Here is a 14,242-nt window from a genome sequence, read left to right as displayed (position 1 = left end):
AAACCAGAGGAACTACAAAATCAGAAATCAAGCCTCCCTATCCACAAAGAATAATATAAACAGATGATATTCCCTCACATTCCAGATGTTGCTGAAATCAAACTCCTGTCAGTCTCAACCAGCAAAGCCAAGGGTTAGGGATGATTGGAGCTGGGAGTCTAGCAACATTTTAAAGTTACACAGTAAACAAGCACATGCTTGCACAAGCAAACACAGGTACAGTTCCTTCATAACTTACAAGGTGCATAAATGTAAATGTGTGGGTATTGGCTTTCAGAGAAGACTACATGCACAGCATAAAATTATACTTACTTTAATTGTGCTCAGATCCATGGGATGCTTAATGATATCACGGTAATCATGAAGCCCAAGTGCTTCCACATCCACAGGTTTGTAGAAGGGCCATGCGTAGGCAGCATGCTTCTTAGCAAACATCTCTTTTATGATGCCACTACAATATTTTAATTGCTCTGACACTTTATTACTGCTACTCTTCTCTACTACATGCTGCTGAGAGTCTGGAACATCCTTCTTAGGCGGCTTCACTGGCCGGCTTTCTCTTCGTGGACCTGTCTTGGCAGCCTTGGGTTCTGTGGGCAGTGATGAGGACTCATGAACCGGGTCTATTGTTGTTGGAGTTGTAGTGTCTGCTTTCCTCTTCACGCCTTTTTTTGTCTGCAAAAGCAAGCAGACACTCTATGTAGCCTCTTGTTACTTGTATTGGCTAGATAGGACCAAGTGAAATCCTCACAACTGAGTAAATACTCCGCTTAAGAAGGGGAAAACACCATCACAAACACTTCCCACAAAAATGGCATTGGACTAGGTTCACTTTTCCCCATAAGAATTTAATAAAGCTTTTTATGATACAGTAAGATAAAAGCTAAATAAAAAGAAAAACGGAGAAAGAGAAAAGAACATGCAGAGTCCTCTCTAAAAGGTAGCTCTTAACCCTTGCTTCACTTTTGATTTCTAGAAAATATGTCTGCTTAACTATACTTAGGCCAAGTATATAATTCAATGTAAGTATCAAGTTTATGAAAAAGAGAGAAACAGTTAAAAATCACATAAAAATCTTAATAACCAGTGTAGTGAAATATGGGGGCCAGCAGTGAAGTTGTGTGCCATGAAGCCCCTGGTTCAAATCTTGCCTTAGCCATGAATTCACTAGGTGGCCTTTAGTAAGCTATTACATGAGGTGTGGGGAATGTAAGGCCCTCCTGGCCTCTCTATCTGGACTGTGGGACTTTCCCAGGCCACACCTCCTCACTGGCCTTACTCTGCACCCTTTTCAGCTTTTGTTTGTGTGGAATGTCCTTGGACTATGCTTGCCTGGAAGGACAACATGTGTTTGTGTGTAGAAGCTTTTGGCTGGAATGTAGCCCATTATACAAAGTTTAGAGTTATGTCCGTTGCTATGCCCACCTTTTCCTTGGCCCCATCTACCACCACCATATGGCCCCCAGAAGATTGCTCATGAGAAATGCAGTCCTTGGGCTGAAAAAGATTCCCCACACTTGCACTGTAGTCTCTGCTTCTCATCTGTAATTAGGTGGTTGTAATACCTTGTTCTTTGTGAGATAGTGGTAATGATTACTTAGATCAGGGGTCCTCAAACTTTTAAACAGGGGGCCAGTTCACCGTCCCTTAGACACTGCTGGTGGCCGGACTATAGTTTGAAAAAAAATATGAACGAATTCCTATGCACACATTTTATTTGTAGTGCACAAAAAACAGGAAAAACAAAGGAGGCAGGATTGTTACAGAACAGATCTATCTGTGCATACCTCTTCCCACACAAATGTCTGGGAGGGGCAGCAAAGGGAGAAACCTGTATGCTGATGGGTTTCGTCCGCTGCCTACAAGGAGCCCCCCTGCAGCACTCACAAGGCAGGGAGACACGCAGTCCAAGAGGAACGTGGGGAAGCGTTAATTGCACGCAACTCAAGGCTGGCCGCACCTAGGAGTGGGAACTAAGGGAGCTGCAGCTGGATCCAGGGCGGTGTGCCTCTTGCTTCCTGTGCAGTGGGCATGGCATTTCTGGGTCTCGTCGGCCAGAAGGAAGAGGGCGGCCGAGCCGGGCGGAAGACCCCTCGCCATCACTGCCTCGCGCATTGCATTCCTGCCATTGCTGTTGCATCTTTATTTTATTATTTGGTTTGGTTTGGTTGCCTCAAAGGGACCTCCATTTTAGGTTGGGTGCTTGCAATGTGCGGATGCCCCATTGAGGCGATAAGTTGGTTTTATGGCTATAAAAAAATTAAGGCAGTGGCGGGTTCTGCAATGGCCGGCCGGGCTGGATTCAAGACCCCAGCAGGCTGGATTTGGTCCGTGGACCGTAGTTTGAGGACCCCTGACTTAGATAATGCATGTGAAACAATGCAAACACTCTAAAGTGCTACATACTTGCCATGAATTATTATTAAACATATAGCCTATGCTGCCCACTTAAAATGAATGTTTTAATTTCTTCCCCAATGGTACTAAATTTACATGATAAGAGTTCCTGAACTGATGACATGAAAACATCACATTTTGAGAACTGAATTCATTAGAGGTTCATTTCTCTTGAATGCTGTTTGGAATGGTGCTGTTCAAATTGAAAATTTTGAATACCCAGACAATTTTGAAACTGAGAAAGCTTAGTTGTCTAAAAATCAAATTACCTATATCTACCTTTACAAAACACTCACCACAACCCTATCCAAGTTTACTCAGAAGTCCTACTGTGCTCAATAGAGCTTATTCCCTAATAAATACATTTAGAAATGTTGTAATTGTTATCTATAGTAGGAAGATCTGGTTTTCACTTGCAAGCTCCATGTAAAAGAGAGAGGTGAAAAACAAGGGTCAAACCTCAGTACTGACCTGACCAATGATAGAAATCAAATATCCAAGAATCTGCACTGGAGAGGCTAAAACTGTATCACACTAAAGAGGGGCAATTTCCCATGGAACGACCACACCAATGCAAGTTTAAACAGAAAACCTGTGCTAACCATTAACATCAATAATGTCAACATTTAGCCATCAAATACATCATCTAGTGGCTGTATTAATTGGACTTCACACCACTTTTGCTTTTCTCTCTGTTGCTTTTCGGTTCCTCGTGGTACAAAGCATGGCTTCCACACAAGGGAGTACATATTGCACCTGGTTCATGGGTGTCGCATTACTTAGCTCAAGCTGACTTACCTGGTACAGTGAGACTGCACAGTTACACATTTCTCTCAAAGATTTTTAAAAGATGTTCTAGGAGGGTAGCAGAAGGCATTTCAAACACTATTTCCAGGGAAAGCTCAAGGCTCCTTCACGCTTTATACAGGAGTCACACAATTTTAAGAATGTGTGCACGTAGTAGAAATGCCCAGCCAATTGCAGCTTACTAGTTTGTGTAAAATGAGAATTGTGAAGTGACTCTCAGCATGGGTACACTATTGGGGGGAAGGGGAAATCAACTTTAAGAAAAAGATATATAATAATATAAGTTTTCTCTTTTACCTAGTCAGTACAATGATTCATCCAGCCCAGCACTGACAATTATTCATGCCTCCATTTAGGAACATAGGAGTCATACTATTGGACCATCTAGCCAAGTATTGTCCACACTGTCTGGCAGAAGCTCTCCAGGGTTTCTGTCAAGAGTCTTTCCCAGGCCTACCTAGAGATACCAGGAACTGAACCCGGAACCTTCTGAATGCAAAGGGTGGGCTCTACCACTGAGATTCAACCGCTCCCATTGGTCTCATGCAGAATTCTTTCCCGACCCAAATGAGACATACCAAGGATAGAACTTGGGTCTTCTAAAATCACAGCATATATTCTAATATAACTCTGCTCTCTAACCTTCAGAAGTAGATTACAGGAAGACAAAATTTAAACGGGGGAAGTCCTTACTCTGCAAGAATGTAGTGAGAGAACCATAAGCAGAAATAGGCCCTGGATCATTGGCAAGCCATTTCACCTATTCATCTAAAACTGCCATTTGCCATAATGAAACAAAAGAGCAAAGCTGTAATTTACTCACCTTCATGGGCTGTGCAGCAGTTGGGATAATTGGTTGGTGTGTTTGAATGGGTTGGGGGGCAGAAGCTGAAGGAGGGGGAGGGGGAGGCTGGGGAGGTGGTGGTGGGGGAGGCTGGGGAGGCACCACCGTCGTTACTGGCGTCTGGACAATAAGGTCAGGGGTCACAGAAGGAAAGGAATGAGTCGTTTGCACCGGCTGAGGATTTGGCTGTGAAGCCTGCGTCTGTGGTGGGGATGATGCTTGAGTTGTATTCTGTACCGTTGATGCTCCAGCCTTGGATGTAACTGTTAGAAAAGGAAGCATCATCATATGCTGTACAGCAAACTCAACACATGCAAAAACGTAGTTCAAATAGCCCCAACCCCTGCAGGAGAAATCACTATGCCATGGAAATGCTGGAGAGATGTAGGCAAATCAAGAGGCTGTGAAATTAAGAGCCTTGTTACCAGGCTCATTATCTTCAGCTGGCTGAAAGCCTCGTTACCTGGCTCATTATCTTCAGCTGGCTGTGCAACAGGCTGACCATTCTCAGTGTTGCTTCCAGAACTGGTTTGTTGTTTTTTTTAAGCTAGACCTGCTGTGGGCTCCTCAAGGACTTTGAGCATGACTGGTTGAGTGTGCACAAAGGTGGAGGCTGTTGGAGGCCTTTTGCCTGTCCCCCTCCAGGAGAAACCATTGCTATGCCTTGCAGGTGCTGGAGAGGTGGGCAAACAGACTGTCTATATGACTGGGAGCCTAATTACCTGGCTCATTATCATCAGCTGAGCAACAGAGTGACTGCTGTGGCTATTTCTGGGATTGCCTTTGGGGTGCAGGGCATAACCCCCCACAAAAATAATGAATTTTTGCTTACCCGTGTTACTGTTTTTCCTTTCTTTATAGAGATTGTGATGTTCTGTGGCTAAGCTGTACAGTACATGAATTTGGAGACACTGATTCCTACCTCTTCTTAAAGTGAGCACCTTTTATTTGGATAGTTTTTGGTTTGTTGGGTGAGAGGCATGGGAAGTAATGTTACCCAGTATATCGGAAAACTAAAGAAAGTGATTTCTGTACTCCACTTTCCCAGGCTGAGAGCCTATTAGCAGGGATAGGTTCTGCCCCCCGCCCCAAGACAAAGGGAGTGATTGATGTCAATGCTTTGTTTAAGAGATGTTTCTGCATTGTTACTTGCTGACACTAGGTAATTCTCTCTCCCCGACATGGATACTAAACTTATATGAAACACACACACACACACACACACAAATTCAAGTTCCTTTCAAGTACAAGTTCATCCACCCTACTGAAATACACAAGTAATGACAGTGAGCATTGGCTAGTCCAAAAGAAAAAAAAATCCTTGAATGGGCAGTCCCAATATCAGTACCTGTTTCCTTCCTCCCCCGTCCTCTTCCTTTTGTCTGGACTATAACAATTTCAGTTTCTTCCTGCGTCATTTCAGATATTTTCTGCAGAAAAAGTTTTTCTAGAGCCTCTGCCATTAAAACAATATCATCCCCTGGCTGAACAAACAAAAAATGTAAGCGGTTACACACATTCATAACTCTGTGATACCATGAAAATAACAGAATGACGTGGCAATAAATCTGCCTAATTGGTATCAATGACACCAGGATGTGTTGGATGCCATGTTTGTTCTGGGGTTGTTTCCAAATTCTACTTGAAGCAACCCCACTGAAATTAATGGACCTAAGTTAATCATGTCTATAAATTTCAACAGGTCTATTCTGCCTAAGATGAAGGCTGGATGCTGCCCTTGATAAGGATGTATTTACTGCGATGTGACATAATGCAGAGCTTTTAGCATGCAATTTCTAAGCTGTATGCTTTCATTAAAAGCCCTGTGGCTTCAGGTTCCCTTTAACCACTTCATATTCTACACTGTGTCTAATGTAGTCACTTCTGGGTTCTACTTGACTTTTTCCAAATCAAATGTGGCCATTTAAAGTATTTGCCAGCATACAGCTCTTGCCCCCCAACTCACTGTATTTCATTATATAACTAAAGTAACATACATACTTATTTATGCTTTTGAAATGGATTCAATCATATTTTTTGTTGTAGAGATTTATATCTTGTTTCTTTTTGTTGTTGTTTAAAAAAAATCTCAAGGCAGACAAGTTTCTCAGAGTTAAACATTTGGAACCTGCTTGTTCTAAATCTGAATTCTGAAAACTGTTCAAAAGTGAAAATTCTTATCTTCTCTAAATAAAGAATATATTTTAAAAGAAATGTTGCTTCTAGGCAGGTAGGAGGAAAGTACTGTTGCATGAGAGAGAGAAAGTCTCATGCAATGTCACAGACACATCATTTAAAAGCCCAAATATATGAAGACAACATACCTTATTATAGATATAACAGTTTGTAAACATTGTATTGAAGTCCTGGATACATTCTTGAGCATTCCAGTAGTAGTTGTTCTCCAAGCGTTTCCTTATTGTTCCCATATCCATAGGAGTTTTAATAATTTTATAATAATCCTGTGGGAACAGAGAGGATTAATTATTATAACTGAAAATTTTACCAGGCATACTGCATTCAAGCCTTTCAGGTAGAAAAGATTAAATAATATAATTTCTCTCTGTCCCAATTCTACTAATTAAAATGTCAACATATTTGGTAACAATGTCTAGAAGATAAAATAATTACAAACCTAGAAGCATTCAGTCTTATCAAAACAAGTGACAAAGAGGGAAATCATTCAACATTTGATCCTTAGCTATTGTAATATCTATTTATAACTGCTTCTACACTGTGAGACACATTAGTGCTGTATTATTCACATCTTTTACACCCTTTGTGGGTAATAGCAACTTCAGATGCAACATCCACTGGGGGACTTGTGTGGGGGCACATGGGTAAAAAAAAAACCCATTTCAAATCTTATCCCTCCACAGCTACTTTTAACCAAAGGCAAGACATAGTCCTATCTAGTTCAACCCTCAGTTCCTCTGCGATACTGGGTTTAAAACATATTTTTAATGCAAATGACAGACGCACACCTAATGGCTGATAGAGCCCAAATTTCACAACAATTAATACAGAAAACCATCAGCTGACTGCTCAAACAAAGTAAGGTACCTGCACCCAGTAAACAATGTAAACCAGAACTTTTAAAACAACATTTCTAATGTTGGGAAGGATTCTGTGGCTGCAGCTCACAATTCCTTTCAATAGCTCTCTTTTCAGACCACCAGTTCAGTTAGCTAGTCTTTAACAACAACAGGACATACTGAAAGACAAGGATTTGCCTGAATTGCATATATAGCTTTAGTAGTCAGGGAATGAAGTAGCCCTGTAAGCATGCTCTGTAACATTTGCAATGGGCACTGGTAGCCATTTAATTGTTCTTTCTTTGGCAACACAAATTTTTCAAAAATTTCATGGTCAGAAGCATCCCTGTAGCACCATGCAGTGCTATATAGCACAGGAATGATGTGGATCAGGCCCATGAAATCAAGATAGGTACACTGGGCATCACAGTTCTTAAAATGAACCTAATACCGTGTTTCTCCTAAAATAAGACACCGTCTTATATTTTTTTTCCCTCAACAAAACGCAGCATGGCTTATTTTCAGGAGATGTTTTATTTTAACCACGTTGCATCGGTACGCTGCGTAGCCACGCCTCTCCAGGCTGTTTTAATGGGAGGTGCCGCGTCACTATGGCTTATTTTTGGGGTATGGCTTATTTTTGGGGAACGGCTTATATTTCGCAAATGCATAGAAATCCTGCTATGGCTTATTTTATGGCTATGGTTTATTTTAGGAGAAACATGGTATCCTGACTAGGAAGAATACAAGCTGACCACTGACCAAGCATGCAGAGAAATCTATTTAGGAGTGCTCCAACAAAGGAATGTTGTTTCAAACAGCTTGCAAGTTTTCTGTCACACTGCCTAAGTAATACAGCTGAATAAAATGGTCCCAGAGTGGTGGGACAGCAGCATATCACTGTTCACATTACTATGGCCTGTTGGTTACCAAGTGAGTACACTTTGAGGTCTTATTTTCAGATTTTCCACAGAAGAACCCTTTGGATAACTAACAAGATAAATCATGGAGGCATGGCTAATCTAAGCCAAGTATTAACAAGCTATCAGAAGGAGTAAGGTACTTTCTCAAAAACTAAATATGAAAATAAAACCTCCCATTTGCCAACCAAAGCAATTATTTAGGTCTGATACAAGGAAAGCTAAGCATCAAGCAAATAAAAATAGTCCTATACAATAATTATAAAATAACCTTACCATACAAATAAATGTTGCTGCCACTATTAATTAATTAAAAGCAAATGCTGTGATATCTGCTATACAGAGCCCAAAGTGATACAACTCCTACCCAGGGAAATTATGTCTACATTAGATACACAATATGGGGAGAGATGTTGGGGACCAGCAATGGCAACTGAAAATATGGATGGGCACATCAGATGATAGCCCTTCTTCATCTTCCAGCTGTATAAAGCATCCTTCCTATGAAATTTAGTTCACTGAGCATAACATATGCTGCTCTCATGCTTCATTTTCTCCCCCATGCCTACTCCTTACTACATATTATCTGCCTTATTTCCCTCAACTTTACTGCAGGCCCATTTGATGCCCCCTTGTCCTATAATGTTCAGTACTTTAGAATCTCAGCTGACTGCATGCTTTCTTTATTCCTGTTCCCAGTCCCTTCAACTCTTCTGAAGAAACTCTAACGTTTATGTTTATTTCAGTCCTCATGAAACTACATTTCTATTCCTCTCCTGTTGACCCCCTACCCAATTCCCCAGCCACACACATTTTTTCCACCTTTGGGTTGCTCCTCACCTCCCATCTTCCACAAGCATCCCACCCCTTGCTCTCTCACACCACTAAATGATGATACATTGCTGCTTCTTTAATTCTCTTAAGTCTATACTTACAGGGAGGTTTAATTTGACAGCATCCACAGGCTGCTGGAACGGCCATGAAAACTGATGTTTCCATAGTGTCTTGAGCACCACTTTGAGCAGATACTGCAGTTGGTTGGTCATACGCTTGGGTTTGTTAGGATTTGAGGTCTCTGGTGGAGGTGGGTTATTAGATGCAGTATTGCCTTGTTGGGGTTGGCCCTGTGCCTGTGTTGTAGACATTTGTGTAGCTTCTAGTCCATCCCCCATTACTGGTAAATTTCTCAGTCTTGTCCCAGGGCCACTCTCCGCAGACATGCTATTGTTCCCATTGCATTCTCCACTAGGCACTCTGTAAAGCAAATGCAACAATATTAAACATGGGTCAGATAAGGTTAATTATACATTTGTGCACAAAACATATTTTTTGTGTGTGCTTCCATTTGCACAGAGTAAAAAAAAAAATGCACCCATTCAAGTATGTAGCTTGGTTCACACTCTTAATTTGTAAAATCCTACACTAGGCAAGCAACCGAACCATCAGAGCACCCTGAACAAAGCAGGTGTGGAGTCTTCTAGTATAATCCATCTTTTCTCTTCACCAAACTTTACTAAACGTTTTCCCTATGAACAAGATCCAACACTGTGCTAACAGGCATGCCAGGATCTTCCTTTCCACTCCCCCAACCCCAGAAACAGATTTTGGCAGCATACAAGGGGCTACAGAAAGCAGCAAAAGAAAGGGAAGTTCTTTTACACAAGTTCACAGCACCAGCAGGATGCCATAGCTGGATGTTAAAACTCTTTCATTAAAAAATGCCTTTAAAGCATGTTTACCCCACTCCTCAAATGAAAAGACTTTCAGAGTAGCTTACATAAGATCAATAAAAAAGGCAGTCTCTGCTCACAGGCATGCAATCTTGTGTCAAGAAATGACACAAAAGGAAAGCAATGAGGAGGGAAGAGGAAGGCAAGCATATTCAGGAAACAATTTTTAAAGTTGCATAATAGTCCTTAATGACCAACTGGAATGGAAACAATTCAGAAACAGAGGGAGCCAAACTGAACTGGTCTTAGCAGAATCGACTGAGTGGTCCTGCTTTTCATCTCTCCCTCTGCAGAAAATTTATGGAATGGCTGCTGGCAGAAGAAGTTGAGAAAAGGAGGAATCCGATGGAACTTGTCTTTCAGTGGAGCCAATGAAGTGCCCCTGCTTCCCTTTTTTCTTACTGCTACTGCCATGTATAGCTGGTTTTGCATTTCTGGACTGTTGTTTACTCATGGCAAAATCTCAAATTTTCTCCTGTACAATGGAAACTTAGCTATTGTTCATTAAAGTTAAACTGGCCATATTCGGAACATTGTATTCAGTTCTGGTTAACACATCTCAAAAGAGTTAGAACTGGAAAAGATGAAGAAAAAGCAATAAAATGAATAGGAGGTTAAAATACCCTCACTTACAAGGAAAGGCTAAAATGCTTCAGGCTTTTTGGATGGCTACAGTGGAACAGGTTTATAAAAGCTTTCACTATGTAAAATGATGTTTTTCCTCCTCTCAAAATCCAGAATAGGGTCATTAGGTTAAAATGGCAGCAGATTCAAAATGGTTGTGGGTTTTTTTAAAAGCACTTATTCACATGACATTTAATGTATATATTTTTCTGCCACAAAAAATTATCAAACTTGGGTCCCCAGCTGTTGTTGGACTACAACTCCCATTATCCCCGACTACTGGTTCTGCTAGCTAGGGATTATGCTAGCTAGTTGTTGTCCAACAACAGCTGGGGGCCCAAGTTTGAGAAACACTGCACATGTCATTAAATAGCAGTTATGGGAAACAAACAATAGTGGAGAGCTGTTGCCTTCATGTGCTGCTTTTGAGTTTTCACGAAAGAAAGAAAGAAAGAAAGAAAGAGAGAGAGAGAGAGAGAGAGAAAGAAAGAAAGAAAGAAAGAAAGAAAGAAAGAAAGAAAGAAAGAAAGAAAATGATGTTGCTGGCTGCTGTTGGAAACAGGAGCTGGATCAGATAGATCCTTGGTCTGATTGAGCAGGATTCTCACTCTACTCCCTTTCCCTTACCATACCTTCAATCAGCATGAACCAGTTGGAAAGTTCAGCAGCTATTACTGTCATATCAAAAAGTGGCATCAGTGGTGAAAAAGGTAACAGAAGTATTGCTTCCCACTCTTCCACCCTGTGAATAACTTCACCTGGCGCTGCAGAACACTTCAAGGAATGGCCTGACTTATATTTTTAAATTCTTCCTTCATAATGAAGGGTGGGTAAGAAATCGAGTAATAAAATTAAATCAGTATCCATTTGCTTTTAGGGAAGAAGCAAAAACTGTTTTTGTTCAACAGGTTTCTGCAAGACATTGCTTTTAAGGATGTATAATTGCTGTCTGTTTTCTATTTTTGTTTTTTTATTTGTTACCTTATTATTGTTTTAACATTTGTAAAACAACATGATTACATTTTAGTAAAGTGATGATGAAATTTCAGAAATAATCTGATAACACCATTGCAATTCTTTTATCAAAAAGCAATAAGGAAAATTTCAACTTTCAGTCTTAAACAGAAAAATTCTTCAAATACTATCTCAAATTTTTAAAAATGCTACTTAACTCTTTTTTTATGTTCTTTTAGGAAATGCCTCGAAAACCAGTGCAATACACAAGGAGAGTCAGGAGAGGGTGCTAAAATACTGGAACACATAAAGGATAACCTAGCCCAAATTTCCAAAGTCTCTTATCTCATATACACAAGCTATAAAAGCTATGTGTATCATTTGTGCATTTGAGTTATTATTTCTAGGCTGTTAGGGCCATAACTGCCCTCCCATAAAGAACACGTAATTTTTAATAAATGACAACTGTGAATTGGTTATTCAAATTACTTGAAATGAAAGAAACTGAAGCAGTGCCCTAAGTGGATGTGTACTGATCAGTGAAATCCTGTATGCCAAAGGAGACGTTTGCAGCAGGGAAGCACCAAGCCTTCTTGATCTCAAAACCATGGGTGGCTAACCTATGGCTCTCCGAATGTCGTTGGACTACAACTCCCATTATCCCTGTCATGCTGGCTGCAGCTGAAGGGAATCGAATGGCAACAAGTTAGCCACTCTTACTCTAAACCAGGGGTCAGCAACCTTTTTCAGCCATGGGCTGGTCCACCATCTCTCAGACCACGTGGTGGGCCGGACTATATTTTTTGGGGGGTGGGGGGTGGCGGAATGAACAAATTCCTATGCCCCACAAATAATGCAGAGGTGCATTTTAAATAAAAGCACACATTCTGCTCATGTAAAAACACACTGATTCCCAGACCATTTAGAAGGTGATTGGGCCACATCCGGCCCACGGGCCTTAGGTTGCCTACCCCTGCTTTAAACCATGAGCCGCAGCTACATTCAGACATCAAACTATGCTTCAGTGTGACAGGGCCAAGCATAGTTGAGTGTTGGGATCCAATTATGCCCCTTCCCTCTCCTCTGGTGTAGCTTACAAGATAATAAACTTTTGCTTCCAAATTCAACAACTCACAGTTTTGCGTTATGTCTGAGCTCAATAATATGATCAGCCAACTTCAAATAATGGGTTATGAAGTTTAACTATCCAGTTTCATTTATTAAATTTCCTCCCAATGAGCCCATGGTGGTCTATATCTCTGGTTTATCTGTATAACACTATGCCAAGATTTTGGGAAATAAATTAAATGCTAGCTAACTTCTCCTCCTGGCCTGGGGTGATGAGGAAGTATGTGAGCCTGCGACTTCGGTCAAACTTTGGTCAAACTGCTTTCTGCTCATGAACATAGTACTAAATCATGGTTCAGCACTGCATGCGAACTGGGCCTTTGTCAGGTTTGACAATATGACAAGGGGTGGTTAATAAAGAGTAAAACGGAAGCTTTTGAATTCCTACTTGCAACCATGCCACATGAAAAGAGGAAGGAAGTGATTGAACCTAAAGCTTGTCTAAGCTCGTTCCTGACAGGCTAAACCATGGATTACTCTGACCTGTGCACATAGCTCCAAAGCATGGTTTAGTGCTACATGTGTAAACTGGAATGAGCTCAACCTCAGGTTTACACACTCCATCCTCCCATATGGCTAGGTGGTTTTGCTAGCATTGAGTTTTACGTTCTCATCATGTTGTCTTACAACCAGGACTATGGTTTATCACACTCAGTTTCAAAACAAGCCTGAGGCTTCATTCCAGCTTGTGCACAAACCACTAAACCATTATTATCAGTACTGAGGCTCAACTCTATCTTTTGCAAGCTTTCTGTTTCCTTATGACCGCCTACATCAGGCTTGTGAAGCCAAGGTGCTTGTTCCTTGTTTTTAGTTTGATGCTTGGCCTGTGGCCACAATACAACACTGGGAGTTGAAGCTACAGTGCAATTTTATGTTTATTTACTTGGAAGCATGACTCACAGTTTTCAATACAACTTATTCTCAGCTAAGTGGGCACAGCCTTATAGCTTTACAGCAGTGGTTCTTAACCTTTTTAGGGTCACAGGCACCTTTGAGAATCTGATTAAAGCTATGGACCCCAGAAAAATGCACATAAACACAAAATATTGCATACCATTTCTTTAATTGCAATTGGGGGGGGGGGGAATTGTACCTAGTTTACAGACCCCCTGAAGCTCATTCATGAACCACATGTTAAGAACCCCTGCCTTACAGAATTAACTACTTTTAGCAGAGAGTGAATAATTTACAAATAGGAGGTTCAAATTATATAAGGTACAAGTATCATTAATGCATTATTCCAGTTACAGGTGGGTAGCCGTGTTGGTCTGCCATAGTCAAAACAAAATCGAAAATTCTTTCTAGTAGCACCTTAGAGACCAACTGAGTTTGTTCCTGGTATGAGCTTTTCGATTTTGTTTTGATTAATGCATTATGGTTCTCAAAGCAGGAGAAGGCCTTCTGAGACAAGTTTTAAGGATGGAAAGTTTCTACACTCTGTCCCCTAAACCAATGCACTGTGTGTGTTCAGTGGTTTAGCTTTGACTAAAAGCTCCTTATTTTTTCATCATATTGCTTTCTTCTTGGAACTTTTACCGGTAAATCTTTCTATGTGACAAGATCCTGCTTCCACCCCTTTATTTTCGTCTACTTAGCTCCATACCTGAAATGATAGCAACTATACTATTTTATTTAACCTTTGTCAGCTTCAATCCATTTTAAATCAATGCATGTTACGTATATTTGACACTATTGCTGTAGCATCTCTTCTTTGGCTTTGTATGTAATGATTCCAACACAAACACACATAATCATTAACTGTGAACACACAGCAGCACCAGAAAATGCAGAAGTTGGCGA

The 14,242-nt window shown here is 40.8% G+C and overlaps 1 protein-coding gene across 6 annotated transcripts in view; it reads right to left on the bottom strand.

The window, feature by feature from the left end:
- BRD4 (bromodomain containing 4) overlaps positions 1-14,242 on the bottom strand; it is a 65,881-nt gene that overhangs the window by 29,904 nt on the left and 21,735 nt on the right. For 5 of the 6 annotated variants that reach the window (XM_033139630.1, XM_033139625.1, XM_033139628.1 and 2 more), the window contains 5 exons: positions 8,939-9,257; positions 6,373-6,510; positions 5,397-5,532; positions 4,028-4,311; positions 313-675 (listed from right to left, as the gene is read on the bottom strand). In XM_033139630.1, the coding sequence (XP_032995521.1) occupies positions 313-675; positions 4,028-4,311; positions 5,397-5,532; positions 6,373-6,510; positions 8,939-9,223 (1,206 nt within the window). In that variant the 5' untranslated portion in view covers positions 9,224-9,257. The remainder of the gene's footprint in view (positions 1-312; positions 676-4,027; positions 4,312-5,396; positions 5,533-6,372; positions 6,511-8,938; positions 9,258-14,242) is intronic. The other variant, XM_033139629.1, reaches the window with a different exon arrangement.

Source organism: Lacerta agilis, chromosome 2, assembly GCF_009819535.1.
Source record: "Lacerta agilis isolate rLacAgi1 chromosome 2, rLacAgi1.pri, whole genome shotgun sequence".
NCBI lineage: Eukaryota > Metazoa > Chordata > Lepidosauria > Squamata > Lacertidae > Lacerta > Lacerta agilis.
The sequence above is the reverse complement of the archived record's forward strand: the minus strand, read 5'-3'. Positions and strand labels throughout refer to the sequence as shown.